The sequence below is a fragment of the Phalacrocorax aristotelis genome, chromosome 6 (assembly GCF_949628215.1).
Source record: "Phalacrocorax aristotelis chromosome 6, bGulAri2.1, whole genome shotgun sequence".
In the NCBI taxonomy this organism is placed as follows: Eukaryota; Metazoa; Chordata; class Aves; order Suliformes; family Phalacrocoracidae; genus Phalacrocorax; species Phalacrocorax aristotelis.
The window spans coordinates 29,973,347-29,990,654 of NC_134281.1; the positions used below are offsets into that span (position 1 = coordinate 29,973,347).

Genomic DNA, 17,308 nt, shown 5'->3' on the forward strand with positions numbered 1-17,308 from the left:
TTAAATTTGCAGCATGGATAGGCAAGGTCAAACACAGCCTCTATAAAGATTCTATTTATAGTGAAAGAAAATTAAGACTTTAAGGATTAAGTGGACCTTAATCCTTCAATCATTACAAAGCAGTCCAAGATAGGAAGTAGGAGGGAGGTTCTAACTAGTCTGTGGAATTTTTCTCCTCTCACTGCTTTCAAAATATTTTGCAAATCTACTTACAGCAGCTGGAGAAAGTGATTTGCTGGGAGCCAGAAGGTCTGGGCTTAGACTGAGTTGTTGTTTTGTCTTTTTAATATTCCATTAAATAACCTATTCTGAACAAACATTTTCCCTTGGTGCTTATTATTGTCTCACCTGCTTTAAAATTCAGCTACAGATAAATGGATGACAAAAACCAGACAGGTTTGAATGCACTTATCCATCATTCCTGAGCAAAACACAGCGTTCAGATACCAAGGCAAAGGGGTAAGGTGCAAAATGCCAGATAGACTGGGTACAACTGCCAAAGACTAAACCAGTTAACCAGTTTTTATAAACTTTTTTATGTAAACAGAAAAAAACTGCCACAAACGTTCCTTAGTTTCTACAGAATATAACCTTTCCCTCTATTCTTCCTCACTCCTTTCGAGCTCCTGAGCTTGTTGGGGTTCACCCAGGAGAGGGCACAAGTCAAACTGTTTCAGACAGAGCATGCTTTGTTGTCCATCTGGCCACACACAGAGCAGGAAGCCTGTTCTTTTGAAATTCCCAGCCCTGTTTTCTAGTTCCAAGAAAGGTACAGGATAGTCAGAGAAACATCTTGGTTTAATTCCTCGGCTGAAGCTAAGCAGCATTGTTCCAGTGAAGACAAAAGCACTACAGTGGTGCAACCCAGTTGAGAATCTCATTTGGACCTGCTCTGCACTCACCAGTGCAAACCTGGGCTTTTTCAGGTCTGCTCAGGGGATGCACAAGCTAGCGGTTCATCTCTCTATACAGAGCAATATAAAGGCAAAGTGCTAATTTGTAACTCATCTCAGTAAAATCACACTCTGCAGCACCTGGTTGTGGCTCCAGCACTATCACAGGTACAATACAGCACACACAGCTATTCTTGAGCTAGACATCACCATGCCCGAGGCAGTGTCACCAGCTATCTAACTACAGCGGTGTGACATTCAACTTGAGGGGCTCTAAGGCGTCCTGACCTGCTATCTTGTGAACAAGTCCACACAGAATCTGTGCTGCTGCAGCCTGCTGTTTGTGGCTAATACTAGTGTAGGTTCTTTCAGGAACAATGAAATCGCCTCTCAGCCCAGCAGAAAAGCACAGGTTTTACAGACCTATCTTCCCTGAAGCACTGCATACAGTAGTTCAGGGACAGATGAGCTTTGGCAGCTGGTTAGAAAAAGGGCTAACCTCAGCTTTAATTGAGATCACAAGCCTTGCAACTCAAGCTAATTCTCACCTTCATTAGCAGCTCCCTACTTGTCAAGTAATTGTCGTGGTCTGAGAAGATATCAGACAGCTCTTCGAAGATCAGCATTATGTCCCTGTACAGGAAAAGATTAAATCATTTAGGTTGTTAGTAAGCACTCTAAATCAGATCAGACTACTATCCAGCTTTTTCTCATGAATTGTTAACAGTTGGGCACATAGAAGATAACACCACCAAAATCCATCCAAGGAGATGCTGCACATCTACTAGGAACCCTCCTGGGATCTTCTGGTGCTCCCAGTAAATTCAGGCCTTATTTGACAGCATCACAAAGAAATGCCATAGGTACACAGACCCTCAGTAGGGTTTTCAATCACACTGCAGGGTATGAGATTGTTATAAGAAAGTGGGTAAATGGATACAAAGGAACAGAAAAACAGCTGTGAGAGGTATCCTAAGTACTTAATGTTTGCCCTATTCCATACACTCTGGAAAGCTAGAAACGTTTAAGTGTTATGAGTCCCTTTCTATTACCAAACGCTATAAACACAAGATGGCAATATTTTGTTCAGGAACATGGGGCAACTGAAGGAATCTCAGAATCGTTAATGTTAAAAAAGACCTCTAGGATCATCAATTCCAACCATCAACCCAATACCACCATGCCTCCTAAACCATGCCCTGAATTACAGAATCACAGAATCCCAGGTTGGAAGGGACCTCAGGGATCATCTAGTCCAACCTTTCTAGGAAGAGCACAGTTTAGACAAGATGGCACAGCACCCTGTCCAGCAGAATCCTAAAAGTGTCCAATGTGGCTGAGTCAACCACTTCCCTGGGGAGATTATTCCAAAGGTTGACTGTTCTCACTGTGAAAAATTTCCCTCTCATGTCCAATCGGAATCTCCCCAAGAGCAACTTGCGTCCATTCCCCCTTGTCCTCTCCATGGGACTCCTTGTAAAAAGGGAGTCTCCATCTTTGTAGCTACCCCTTAAGTACTGGGACATGGGGATGAGATCCCCCTGAAGCACCATGTCTACATGTTTTTTCAATACCTCCAGGGATGGTGACTCCACCACCTCTCTGGGCAGCCTCTTCCGATGCCTAATCACTCTTTCAGTGAATAAATTTTTCCTAATATCCAATCTAAGCCTCCCCAACACAACTTGAGGCCATTTCCTCTTGTTCTGTTGCTAGTAACTTGGGAGAAGAGTCCAACACCCACCTCACTACAACCTCCTTTCAGGTAGTTGTAGAGAGTGATGAGGTCTCCCCTCAGCCTCCTCTTCTCCAGACCACCTCTCTTTAGGGGAAATGCAGAAGCATACTGCGTGGCAGAGTGACATTTTACTTTATTTATCAAAGGCAAAGGAAAGAAGTCTTCTTCCCAAACTGAATGAGCAGAACACAATCTTTTCTACACAGAGATTTCGGGTTTCTGTTTGGCATGCAGTAACTATGCCAGTTGCACAAAAAGGTATTCCCCTCTAAGAACTATTGTCTTCAACACAAATTTGGAGTTTTTAATTTGGGGATATATTTTAAGGAAATGTCAGGACCAGGAGATGATTATTGAGGATTTGTAGGGACCTGGACCTCCTCCAGCTTCACCAGAGAGAAGAGAGCAGGCAGGTATCATGGTGTCCTTTTGCTGACATTATGAGAGCAGTGTGCATGAACTGGGTGAGTAGCTAGTCCCATAGTTTTTCAAAATAGGTTGTGGAAGATCCAATATGCTATAAAGGACAAAAGAAACCCAGTATGCCTGAGGGCAGATTGTCCCTTCAATATGAAAGAGGAACTCACAGCAGTCAAACCCAAAAAAGGGGCCTGAGCTTCACAGGAATGAGAGGTTCTTCTAAGAGAACACATGTCCATGAAGGAGCAGAATAGGAAGATTGAGAAGAACAAGATGAAAAGAAAGAGCACTGAGCTTTTTGCCTTTGTTTGGGGCTAGCCACAGGAGTAGAGGGGGAAGCTTACTTTGGAACACATGCCCAGGTCTTCTTTAGCCGATAGATGGAGTGGGACTGTAATGCTGAAATGATGGCCCTCAAGGAGGAGAAATTCTTCAGGATCCTACATTCCTGTGAAAGGAGTGGTTAGAAATACAGGAGCATTAAATGTCAGCATTATGAATACATTAGTACTCTTCTGTTTGACCGGTGTCATGCTTGCTACACATTCTCACTGCTAAGCAGGCAGCTGTACAAATATTGAGCATCAAAAATATCTCTCCCCCCTCCAGCCACCAAACACTTTATGGGCTTTGGCACTTATATCTTGTTTTCCTCGCTTTCATGTATTTCTGGTGATGTTGCAGTGTTACAGCTTCCAGTTCTCCTAGTAAAAATAAAAGTAGAACTGAGTCCATGAAGCCAGGCTAAAAAGCACAAATGTTACACTTAAAAACCTCTTTATAGTTACCAATCTCTCTTACCCTTTGGGGAAAATCCAGGCTTTGCCTCTTTCTATGCGGTATTTAAAATGTAAACCCTCAATCATCTAAGTGTCAATTAAAAATAAAGGCATGCAAAGGAATAACCTGTTATTCAACTACATGCACACTGTTAAAGAGAACACGTTCCCAGCTTTTCCTGAGTTGGGATCAAATCCTAACAGAGGGACTGGTTCATAGACCTTTCTCATAACACAGCTTCTCTGCGGCAAAAGCTTTGTTGGAGAAGGGTACTGAAAAGCTTTATTCTCCAAAAAACAGCACAGATTCCTGGTAAAGCCAATGGAAACAAGAGGGGGCGGGGTGGGGGGGGAATCTGGCCTGTGACTCTTCAAGGAACTCCTGTAAATCTGTTGGTGGCTCATGAACTAGAGCATTGGCACCACATACTTAAACTCTTGGAAATACAAGCTCTTACAAACAGGTGTCTGTACACACAAATTAAGCAGAGAAAACACAAGCCAATTTGACAGTTGCATGTAAATGAGACCATATTCAAACTACACTTCCACTTCTGCAAATGTTTATGGGGATGATTATTACACTAATAATACCTATTATGTAAAGGATCCCTACAGTTAAAATAGACATAATTTATTTCCTTTGTAGGACTGAACAAATGTAAAGCACCCTTAGCATAAACAGAAGTCAGACCTTAATATATCAGCAACTTTATTCACGAGTTGCATTAAAATGGACTGAACAACTAAGGCAAGTACATTTACTCCCATTCATTTACCTTACAAAACAAAACAAAACAAACATTTGTGCTACTTAGGAGGCTACATTTAACAAAGTGTGGCTTAAGATGACTGACTGGGCAGGCAGCACTTGAAGCAAGTTGCCAGTTAGGCTAGATACAGACGAAGTTCAAGATCATGTGGTAGGACATGCAAGCTATCCTTGCTATCCTTTGGGGCCAAAGAAGCCACATAACAGCTCTTCTTCAGAGACTGACACATTAAGAAAGGGACCATTTTTTTATGTTCAACTTAAAATTCAGGCTGGGGAGAACACATGTTTAGAGACACAAGTTCTCAGCATTTCTGTTTTTCAAATACAACAGGAGTCTGGACTGGAAGATCTACTTTGGAACCATCTTGACTTAATTGCCCATTGCATAATTTAAAGCACATTAGGAATTCAATATTGGATCTTGTGTTCTCAAGGATTTAACTGACTGCAGACTAACTTTAGCAAGCTTTCATTTGTATAAATAGACTTTTTAAGCCTGGTTTGAATAACTTTGTTTCACACTGTGTCCTTCACAAGAGGAAAACCAGAAAGAATCCTGTAGGCAGAAGCAACTTTGATTAAAAAAAAATAAGCATAACAGGATATTAATGATTTCATTTTTACTTTTTATTTTTAAAGTAAATATTGTGTGAGTGAAATTGGCTGCTTCTGCTCAGGAATCTTCTGAGATTCTGCTCAGGTGGAACAGAGAGGCCTGGCAGTTAGAAGTATTCTGGTTATCTTGTAAACCAAGAAACTGGATCCAGAACTCATGAACCGATAACAAATGTGGAACTCCATGCTGCTAAGTTACAGAGTTAGTTGTCAGTGAATAACTGCACTTTAATGAGTGGATTATTTTTTAATTCAGGCATCTAACTATTCAAAACACTCATTTGCATGCACAAAGCAAGCAACTTTCTTCAGAAGTGGGCAGCTAAGTATATGTGCAACTAGCTGTTCTACATGTGCAATTATTTTGTAGAGCGTGCACATGCATTTTTCATGTGCTTAGCTAAGACTGGAGTATTTAATTATGTGTATGAATTAAGTAAAGGGAGAAGTACTGAATTAATAGAGGTGGGGAACAAAGCTCCCCATCCACAGAACAAGTATGGTGAGAGTGCTGCCTGTCCTGGCTTCCCTGGGCCTCCCTGTTGCCCCATGATGAGCAGGAAGCTGCTTCATACTTGCCCAGTCTGCCCCATGAAGGCCCCTTTAGCTGGTACCCTCTGCAACTTAAAGATCTGCACACAGAAAATAGGAATCAAACTTCCTAATCTGTTCACACGGGCTATAAAGCAGCCATCATATGATAACAACAAAAAAGTTGACTTAAGTGCTAAAAGAGACGTGAAAGACTACTTCCCCATACCAGTTTCCTGAACCATGCAGTTGCCAGAGCTTAGGTGCCAGGATTAACAATACTCTGGAAGCATAGAAGTGCATTGTCAATGTTGGAAAGCCTCTGTTTGGCTTGAGCTTTTTATGACTGCTTATTTTGTATAGCTCGGAAAGAATCCATGTGATTCTTAAAACAGAAGTCAACACACATCCATATGAAAGTGCTTTGAATGTTCTCTTCAAAAGAGAGATCTAGTTTACTGCCAGCTGCCCAGTGCTCTGAGGGGAGTTAAAAAGGTTACAGTAAAACGTTAAAGATAAAATCTAAGAACTTAGCAAAATAGAGTTACGTAAAGAAGGCATTCAAAACCCTTTCACAAAAAGATTAAGAAACACATAATCTGCTACAAGACAAAGGAATTGAAGCAAAGAGTAAACGTTTTAGAGAAACATGTGAGACAATGATAAAGCAGAAAGGTAAGAAGATGAGGAGACTGGTAGCATATTGTAACTCTACTTATTTTTTCTGGTCACTGCTTGCACCTCTCACCCCCTCTAAACCCGTTGTGGTTTTTCTACCTGATGTAAGCCATTAATAACTCAGTAGGCAAATTACTTTTCATACTCAAGAATTTTTCAAAACAAAAAAGTACAAACAATAATTTCATTTTTTCCATGTTAAAGAGGCTGTTGCTTCCTAGAAGTAAGTTAGCTTTGTCTGCCCTTACTTAAAACCTTCTGCTTACTTTCATATATATACACACACATATATATAAAAAGATGTATGAAAACCCAAACAATTGTGCTTGTGCTGTCTTCCACCATATCTGATTTCAACTCCCACGGTTTTCACAGATGCAGTAGAGGGAGTGTGACACTCGCTGACTGAACATGACCGCCAAAGGCAGATAAGTGCAAAGCTTATTCTGACTGTGCCTGCTGTCTGCACCACTGCCAGTCCTACTCCATTCTTTTTAAACTCTTCTCTGAAAACAAGCCTAACCTTTGGATTATATCAACCATCACTTCTTTCACTGATATGAGCAGTATTTTCTTCCTAGAGAAGTCAACTGACTGAATTTATACCTATCTCACCATGAATGTTACATTATCAAGTATACAGCACTCCCCACCTGCAAGACAAGGTATCTGCCTTACCTATTAATTAGCACTCCCAACCCTGTGAAGAGACAAGCATCAACCCCATTTCCATGGCGGGGAAGGAACTAAGGAAAGGAAGGGCAATACTTCATCTGCTATTACAAAGAAAGTGAGTCAAAAGTAGAAAGAATTAGAGCTAAGCTGTATGCATTGGTCCCAGGCCAGTTAACACCCCCATTGTCCCCTCCCAGCTCCCTCACTCCAAGGCACCTGCACAAGGAACGTTAAACAGTCTAGAATAAACGCTTTACATGTGCAGTGTGAATCCACTTCTCAATGATCTTGGCTCTTTGCTGTGTTTTGAGTTCTTTGCTCTTCAGGATAGTGCTGACAACACATTTGGTGACTGCATTGAACTGAGAGATGGTGGCTCTAATGGTAGGTGCCAGGTGCTTGTTTTCTTTCTTATCCCTTCGAGACCAGATGCATCCCAAACAGTGGTACGGCACAACTTTCTTGAAGAGTTTCTGGAGTGAAATGGAGGTTTGTGAGTCAGCAGAATTCTCCTAGATCTCTATTGTCCACAAGAAGAAGTGCATGTTTACGGTACAAATTGGATCTAAATCTAATATGGTATTAAAAGGTAAATATTTGTTTTCTCTTAGTTTAAAATATACACTTTGGTACACTCTTTATAGGCTCAATGTTGTAAAAGACCTGTCACCTAAATAGTCCTGGGAAAATAAGAGAGGCCTTTATATGAGTTGCATAACCAAGGGAAAAATTTTTTATATGAAGGAGATTGATACAGACAAACCAAATCAGAGCACTATAGTTAAGAGTACCTATGCATCTTTAGGCCAGGTAGCAATAGAGTCAAAATGTGCTATTTCTAACGTGTCAAATATTAAACTTTGAAAAAAGGCTACACAGTATACATTCACACTTTAAAAAAAAAGAAACCAAACCAAAACAGAAAAAAAACAAGACAAAACCAAGAAAACCCCCAAACCTTCAGAATGACTGAAAGAAAAAGCCCAATGAACAAAGCAAGTTTGGATAACCAAGTAGAGCTGTGTTCTGTGTCCCAACAACAGACCTGTTCTGGAACACTATACTTATATTGACGTTACTTTAAAAAAAAAAAGTTTTAGAAGCCCAGCACTATTTCCCCCCTAGCATTTCAAGTAGTAGGTATACTCCACATACTGCATCCATGTACGTCAACTGTTCTGCCACGAGGTCTTCTTGGAAAAAAGAGAATTCTTCTGGACTGCTGATCTCCAGTTCCTCTTCATCATATAGGTTACAGGGGGAAGTGTTACGGAACCCATCTGTCCAGGATGTAAAACACAAGTTAAATTTGTACAGCAAACAGTGAATCAAAGCAGATGTTTATTTTAAAACATCACTGTATAAATTACAGCAGAATGCCCAAAGAGTCCTGCCTGATGTAATGACTCTACTATGCTGCGTGTTTTACTGAGAAAGATGATGAGCAGAAGATTAAATTGGCAAAGAAAAGGTGGAAGAAAGAATTGAGCCATTCAGGGTCTGTTAGCTGAGAAGTGGTTTAACTCATTTGCTAACCAATATTCTGAAAGGAAAAACACCACCACCCAAACAAAATTTCCTTATTAACACTGCAGAATTTTGTTAACTACTTTTCAGTATTTATGCATTTTGTTATCGGGGGTGGGGGGTGGAGGGATCAAACTGCAAAGAGAAAAGACTGCAGCTGTATCCCGAAAATATTGCATTAGGAATGCTTTTATATCCAGATTTCATCTCCTATGTGAGGAAATAAAAGGAAATACCATGCTTTCTTGGCACAATTTGTGCCTTCACAGGGCTACGTGGACTATATTAAAGAGAGTTTATTCCAGCATCCCTCACCTTCCCTCTCTGGGAATTTTTCCCAGTTAAGAGAATACAGTGAGCACCCACAGCATTCAGCTGAATGCTGCCTCTAAATTTGCACTGTTCAGCAGTGAAGAGGTGAGAGAAGAGAGCTGTCCTCATCAGGGGACCCAATCCAGTGCAGAAGGGAAAGAATTTCACAGATGTTCCTGTGTCACCTTTTGGCTCCCACAGGTTGGGAATAAAGCCACATTAACACACAAAGAAATATGCCCTTGTTTCCCGTGGTAGAGGAAGTAAAACAGAAAATCCCTGAAAAAAAAATCCTCTTCCTAATCCCTTTTACTGTAAGGCAACAGTAGCTCCAAAAGAAGGAAAAAAAAAATGAACTTGAAGACTAACAAAAGCACTGTTTACTACTAGTGAGATTTCATTAACAAAAACAAGCAGTGCATTTCAGAGTATGTTACGCAATACTTCATATCCAACAAAAGCAGAACCGACATTAAAGCAACGAAAGCAGATAAAGTGATACTTCGTCACTATTTTTCAAAATACTTCACTTTTCCTTTCTTCATTAGTTATCAAAACCTAATCAGCAATGTAAACTGCTTACAGTTTTGATGTAACAAATTATAACTACGGGCTGTATCAGATTTCCATCTGTACATTCCAATTGCACAAGTTATTGACAGAGCTAAATGCAATAAATGGAGACCTCTGTTCCAGCACTATTATTCTGTCTCTGTTTTGTAACATTGTGCATTATTAAATGGACTTCTGTTGAACTGCTACAAAAGTCACTCTCTTGTCTCTTTTTGGCTATGTAACTCCTTGTTTTCCTTTCAGGTCCTGGAATTCAACTGAAAATCCTCATCACTGAGTTGCAACCCTACTCAAAACCTCACAGCACCCTTAAAAACCACGTCCTGGAATGCAAAGCAAGATTTTACTTTTCTTTCTTCATGCATCTTTTTCTCCTCTCTCTCACCTTCATAAATGTGTAACCAGTCTTGACCCCACTGCCCAAGAATCTGGGATCCTCTTGTACTCAAGTATCTCATCATCTTCAAATCACTCTGATCCATTTAGCCCTCTCAAATGCCAACTGCCCTCTTGACTTCACTGAGAGCGAACACTCTTCTGAATTTGCAGTCCCTGACTTGCTTTGTATTGCTCAAGCTGCAAGCACTGAGGCTGGGGGAACAGCTTTTTATCTGTGTCTGGTACTGCAATCTAATCTACTGGCATGGATGATGGCAGCACTGAATGGAGGTCTGATTACACAAATCAAACTGTAGCATTAGGATCCAAATTTGTGAATTCATAGCACAATATGAATGCTTTAGAACAAAAATTATCAGCAAGTCTTGATTGCAGACAACACATTAAGAGTTTTGAAAGAGACCTCTGAAATGAGCAAAGATGAAGCTCTAAAAGTGACAACTGTCCTCTGCAGACCCTGCAAGTTAATTGTGTTCTCCTCCTCTTATTTTATTTTAATTAACAGCCTCTATTCTGACACAATTTAGAAAATGTTATCATTCAAAATGACCCATCTATAACTCAGATAATAACCTTTTCAACTGTTTCTTGAGGAAACAAATGCAAAAGGAGGGCTGCTGGGAACTTGCTCACTTTGAACAACAGATGAACCCAAATTTAGCTCTCATGAGCTTTCTTTGTTCAACCTGTGGGAACCAAACCCAGGAAAGGACATCAACAAGCACATATTAGCAATCCTGTTCACTTACCTGTGTTCAGTAAGGAAAATGCCTGGGCGCTGTGCAGTACTCCTTTTTATGTATGTGTTAATGACAGAGTTCATTTGGCATTTCACAGTATTATGCATTGAGATGGTATTTCTGGAATATCCGGCAGACATGATTTTTATGGGATGAAATGTTTTTTTCCTGTCATTTCCTTTATCCTTTATTACATTAATCATTCCCTCTTGCCCCTCTGCCAAAGCTGGAAGTTGATTCTAGTTCTCATTCACACACTACATGAGCTCCTATGACTTTTCAGTTTGTACCACAGGAAGCTTTCTGACCAGGATAAGGGTATGTGTCAGGCTTGACGCTGCACACAGCATATTTGTGTTACTACAGTTCACTATTGTTTCAGTAGATTGTGACCCCCAATAACGTAAGTTTTTCCTCTGTCCTTGGATACCAGCAGCCAGCCACTCAAATAGGAAAAAACAGCCACAGACACTTCCTTTGACATGATGGTAACTAGGAAGAAAAGCTTCATGACAACAAGGCTTGTGACTCAAGCTGTGTTTTGCTGCAGCCTTGTATTTTGCTTTTTGTTGGTTTGGGCTTTTTTTGTGGGGTGGGGAGGGTGGTGTTCAAATGAGAAGGCCAGCTAAAGAGCAACTGTGTGTTTTAACTCAATGACTGGGGAGGTGTGCTGACAATTAACCACTTAAGCTGCTGCAGCAGTCTCAAAGCTTCGGCTAAATATTAAAGTGCTGGATTTCACAGTCCACCCCAGAATGAACAGGCATAGGCACCTACACTGTACAACTATTTCATCCTGCACAGAACCTGAAGCCTCACACAGACACATTTAAAAAAAAAAAAAAAGAAAAGAAACAAGAAGAAAGTCACTGGTGAGCTTTCCAATATTGTCAATTAGCATGAGAACTGATGAAATGTACTCCACACAAATCCCTGTGGTACCATACAGCCTGGCAGAATAGAAAGACAGAAGGGAAAGGTACCTTACCATCTTTTTCCACTTCTTGGTTCTGGAACTGCTCCAAGAGGTTCTGTGCCCTCCTCTCTGGGTCAGAGCCCGGTATATTCCTCTTCAGGTAATCCAGCAACTTCAGCAAACATGGGTAGGTGGGTGGCTCTCTGAAATCCTCAGAGCACTGATCGAGCCAGGCTCGTAAGATCGATGCTATTGCACTAAGAGCAAATACACAGAGAACACGCTGGTTAGATACAGCATGTATTGATGCAATTGTATGTATCTGTATCTAATATAACAATAAAACCACTAAGACATTCATACCCAATGAAAAGGCACTATGAAGACTTTCTGAGCAAGGAATTTAATTTGTTCTTTTGATGCACGCAATCTTATTAAGGTATCGCTCAGATTTTGCCAGGGACTTCAGTGAAATTGCTCCTGCTTTGCACTCCCACAACTGGATCCTGTTATAGTCCCAAAATGCAAATGAATAAAGAATCAAGTCCATTTAAGCTATATTGAGACCCTTCTATTAAATTCAGGATATCAAATAATGATAGATAAAGCAACTAAGATAACAGAACAGAATTGACTTTCAGTTGGAAGGGACCTACAATGATCATCTAGTCCAACTGCCTGACCACTTCAGGGCTGACCAAAAGTTAAAGCACATTATTAAGGGCATTGCCTAAGCGCCTCAAACGCTGACAGGCTTGGGGCGTTAACCACCTGTCTAGGAAGCCTGTTCCAGTGTTTGACCATCCTCTCAGTAAAGAAATGCTTCTTAATGTCCAGTCTAAACCTCCCCTGGCGCAGCTTTGGACCAATCCCATGTGCTCTGCCCCTGGATCCCAGGGAGAAGAGCTCAGCACCTCCCTCTCCTTGCCCCCTCCTCAGGAAGCTGTACAGAGCAATGAGGTCGCCCCTCAGCCTCCTTTCCTCCAAACCAGACAAACCCAGAGTCTTCACCTGCCCCTCAGAGGACATGCCTTCCAGCCCTGTCACCAGCTTTGTTGCCCTCCTCTGGCTGCATCCAAGGACCTGCACATCCTTCTTAAATGGTGGGGCCCAGAACTGCACACAGTACTCAAGGGGAGGCAGCACCGACACTGAATACAGCAGGATAATCCCCTCTCTTGACCAGCTGGTTGGGCTGTGTTTAAGCACCCCAGGATGCGGTTTGCCCTCTGGGCTGCCAGCGCACACTGCTGGCTTCTGTTGAGCCTGCTGCCAACCAGCACCTCCAGATCCCTTTCTTCAGGGCTGCTACATCCACCGCCTTCCCTTCATCCACTAGGCAGGTGACCCTATCATAGGAGAATATCAGATTAGTCAAACAGGACTTTCCTTTTGTGAACCCACATTGACTGTGCGTGATGATTGCATTACTCTTTAAATGCCTTTCAGTAGTATCCAGTATAATCTTCTCCCTAATTTTTCTAGGTACTGAGGTTAGACTAACACGTCTGTAGTTCCCTGGGTTTCCCCTCCTGCTCTTTTTGTAGATTAGAATAACATGTCTAGCTTCCAGTCAGCAGGGACCTCTCCAGACCTATGGTAGATGATCGAGAGGGGTCCTGCTGTAACATCTGCTAGCTTCTCCAGAACTCTGGGGTGAATCCCATCAGGCCCCATGGATTTGTGAACATTCAGCTGATATAGCTGGTCCCTTGCAATTTCAGTGTCCACAAATGGAAAGTCACTGTTCCCAAATTCATGGTCCTCCAACTCAGGGAACCAGGCAGCCCAAGGTCTATCAGTATTATTAAAGACTAAGGCAAAACACACATTGAATGCTTCCACTTTTTCTTCATCCCTATTAGTCAGAGGACCATCCTCAACCAGTATTGGTCCACTGTTTCCTTTAGACCTCCTCTTGCTATTAACATACTTTAAAAAGGCCTTCTTGTTATCTGAAGCAACACTGGCCAATTTCAGCTCTAACTAAGCTTTGGCCTTTCATATCTTCTCTCTGCATAAATGAACCACAGCTCTTTAGTCTTACTGTGAAGCCTGATCTCACTTCCAGAGATCATACAGTTTCTTTTTCCTCTTGAGCTCCATGAGGGGTTCCCTGTTCAGCCAGGCTGGCCTTCTGCCCTGCTTGCTTGACTTATGAAACAGTGGAGTTGCCGCCTCCTCTGCTTCTAAAAGGTCGTTCCTGAAGACTGACCAATCCTCATAGACTCTTAAGCCCTCAAAAGCATATTCCCAGGGTACCCTGCAAGATAGTTCCCTGAATAGCTAAAAGTTTGCTCTCCTGAAGTCCAGGGTAGTAATTCTGCTGTCCTTTTTACTTATTACACTGAAAATTTTAAACGCAACCATTTCATGATCACTATGGCCAAGACCGCTACCTACCATCACATCCCTCACGAGTCATTCTCTATTCACAAACAGTAAGTCTAGGAGGGCATCTTTCCTAGATGGCTCACTGAGTGCCTGTGACAAGAAGTTATCTCCTACAAAATTCACAAATTTCCAAGACCTGCTTGTCACAGAAGTATGATATTCCCCATTGACGTCTAGGAAGTTGAAATATCCCATAAAGACAAGGAATACTGATCCATACATTTCTCCTAATTGCCTATGGAATAACTCGTCAGTGCTTACATCCTGGCTGGGCAGCCGGTGGTAGACACCCACTACAACATCTCCTTTGTTTTCCATCCCCCTAATCCTCACCCAGAGGCTCTCAAACACATCATCACTAACTGTGAGTGCTGTGCAATCAAATCTTTCCTTTACATACAGTGCAACACCTCCACCTTGCCTGCCTTCCCTACCCCCCCTGAACAGCCTATAGCTCTCCATCCCAGGACTCCAATCGTGGGACTCATTCCACCAAGTTTCACTAATACCAAGGACATCATAGCTCCAGGAGCTGACTAATGCTTCAGTTCATCCTGTTTGTTTCTCATACTGCACGTGTTGGTGTACAAGCATTTCAGATAACACTCCTGAGCCCTCTGTCCTCCCAGGAACAGTATAGATATTCCCATTCTCAGGCGATGCCATGCCAACCCTTGGCTTACCAACCGATTGCAGTAGGTATCCTCTTCCCCCACTGATTGTAGTTTAAAGCCTCCTCAGTCACCCCTACCAGCTTACGCCCAAAGACCCATTTTCCCCATTGGGACAGATGGATCCTGTCAGGCGCAAACATAGGTTGTCTCTCAAAGGCTCTTCCACGGCTTAAAACCCTAAAGTTTTGGCAGAGGCACCAGTCCTGGAGCCAGGTATTGATTTCCTGCACTTGCCTGTTTTTTCCAAAGTCTCCTCCATTACTGGGAGGATTGAGGAAAAAACTACATATGCTCCTATGCTCAGCTTTCTTGCCAGGGCTCTGAAGTCTCTTTTGATTGACCTCAGACTTTTTGTTGCAACATCATTTGTACCCATATGAAAGAGCAGGAATGGATAACAGTCTGAAGGTTGAACTAGGCTTTTCAGTCTTGTGGCGACATCCCTAATCTGGGCCCCAGGGAGGCAGCAAACTTCCCTGAAAAGAGGGTCTGTTCTGCAAACAGGTGTTTCCATTCTGCACAGGAGGGAATCACCAATGACCATAACTTGCCATTGTTTCTTCTTAGCACTGGTCTTAATGCAAGGGTTTAGTCTCTCTGATCTTGGCAATACTGCTTGCATAGGTTCCTCCTCTATCTCATTACGCACTTCATCTACCATAACCAGGGCCTCCTACCTGTTCTGTAAGGGTATCGTGGAGTGTAACTTAGAAGGTAAGGAGGTGTTCCTCTTACTGCTTCGTGCTGTAACCTTCTTCTCCCCCCACCTATTCCTTGTGACACTGCCTTCCTCTTAGCACAAAAAAGATCTAGGACCTGCCTCCTTAGCGGCCATGCTGAGTTGGCTTCCATGCATCATAGATGACACAGTCCGGCTCCATTGTTGAATCCCTCTCTCAGGCACTCAAATACTCCTTGGTCTGCTCACCTCCTCCCGCAGCTCAGCCACCAAGCAGAGCCGTTCATCAATCTGGGCACACCTCCCACAGTCTTTGCTTGTAATCACTTTCCACCTCTAGGAATATCCCTTCACACATTCCAGAGTCACAAACCTGGGTGGTGGCATGCTTGAATAGGAGCTCTGTCTCTGTGCTGCATTGGTTCTACTAGGTGCTAGAAGCTCAGGAGAATCAGAGGACACTGCTTTTTGCCAGGTGGTCACCATGCTGCTGCATGCCTACCCCCTAGAACATATATACACTCTGGTGTCCATTGCAATCAGCTGGGCTGATTGTTTTAATCTGTGTAAATCTCCTGCACTGCCAGGTGCAGGGTCCATGCCTTGCTGTCTTATCCAGCCAGTGGGTTTGGGGTCAGTTGGTGGGGGAACACCCTCTGTTCAGTCAAGCCCCTACTGGCCCACATGTATCCCTCCCTTTGTGTCCCACTGCTGCCTCTGCTGGTGCTCCTCGCACTGTTCTGGCATCCATTGCAATCAATAATAATAGAAATAGCCCTCTCCCAAGTATATAAAGCCAGCACCTCAGATAATTTTCTATTACCGGCATTCATTATGATCCTGTTTCGTACTGTTTGTCAAGCTAGCAGAGCAAAACTTGCAAATCACCTTGGAGCTATGCTTTGTTCAATTAGTTGAAATATCTTTGCTTAGCTGTACCGTGACCATGTTTGAATAACTACCAGACATTATACGCACAATCAAAAGCAGAACGTAATTTCTTAATTCCCTCTTGTGCCAGCAGGAAAAGCTGTGGCCCAGCGAGGTTGCAATGTTGCTCCGTTACCACTCCCTGGAACATTGTGGGAAAAATATTAGGGAGGAAACAAGGTATTTGTGGCTCCTTCAGGGTAGCAACTTACCAGTGGAAGTGCTAAATCAAACACTTCCTGTGGTGCCCTTCCTCTCATCAATTGCTGCTGCCGAGTCTTGGGGACCATTTCCCTCCACGCTGTATTACTCGTTATCTGCCATCTCAGTAGAAAGACTGCCTGTTCATGAAACCTTGGGTTTTGCAAAAAAGCAGTCTAATCCTAAACCTAACCTACATGAGCACACGCAGTTAGTGAGATTACATCATCTGTGAAGATAAAACCCTAATCAAGAGATGTGCATCATGAGCAGCACTATGCTGCCAGTGCCCAGTATCAAGCTTGAAGCACCAAGACAGTCAAACTCAGAAGACAGATTGGTCTTGCTAATCTTAGGATGAAATGCATAACAAAAATATATCAACAGAATCTTGATTTTACCTTTATCCCAAGGACAAGGAGAGGCTCTCAAATTATACCATGCAAAACAGTATCTTGGTCATGCTGGTGTTGCAGGAAAAGGATGCTTAGGGAGTTACAGGAGCGTTGGATCTCATTCAGGAAAGTTATCCTGGACCTTCTTAGACACATGCAGCTAAAGAGACGCCAACTGCAGAGAGCTGCCCATGGACAAACATGCTACAGACTGAGGGGGATGAGGGGAAACCATAGCTGATGAATCAACGTGGTTTCCACCCTGCCTGAAACAGAGGGAAGTGAACTGTTTATCTGCCTTTCCTGGTTTATGTAGGTTTTAATACACACCTGCCTATTAGATTGGTACTTAGATACTGCACAAATGTATGCTTGTGAGAATTTCTTTAAATCATGTCTTCGCAGGTATTTTTCATCATTTCATCTTGATCTGTAGTGTCCAGTTTTGGGCCCCCCAGTTTAGG

At 42.5% G+C, this 17,308-nt stretch overlaps 1 protein-coding gene across 1 annotated transcript in view; it reads right to left on the reverse strand.

Annotated features, from left to right (window-relative positions):
- RGL1 (ral guanine nucleotide dissociation stimulator like 1) overlaps nucleotides 1–17,308 on the reverse strand; it is an 84,897-nt gene that overhangs the window by 15,292 nt on the left and 52,297 nt on the right. The window contains exons 5-9 of the mRNA XM_075096792.1: nucleotides 11,644–11,828; nucleotides 8,260–8,384; nucleotides 7,362–7,577; nucleotides 3,396–3,499; nucleotides 1,442–1,526 (exon numbers count right to left, since the gene is read on the reverse strand). Of these exons, the coding sequence (XP_074952893.1) occupies nucleotides 1,442–1,526; nucleotides 3,396–3,499; nucleotides 7,362–7,577; nucleotides 8,260–8,384; nucleotides 11,644–11,828 (715 nt within the window). The remainder of the gene's footprint in view (nucleotides 1–1,441; nucleotides 1,527–3,395; nucleotides 3,500–7,361; nucleotides 7,578–8,259; nucleotides 8,385–11,643; nucleotides 11,829–17,308) is intronic.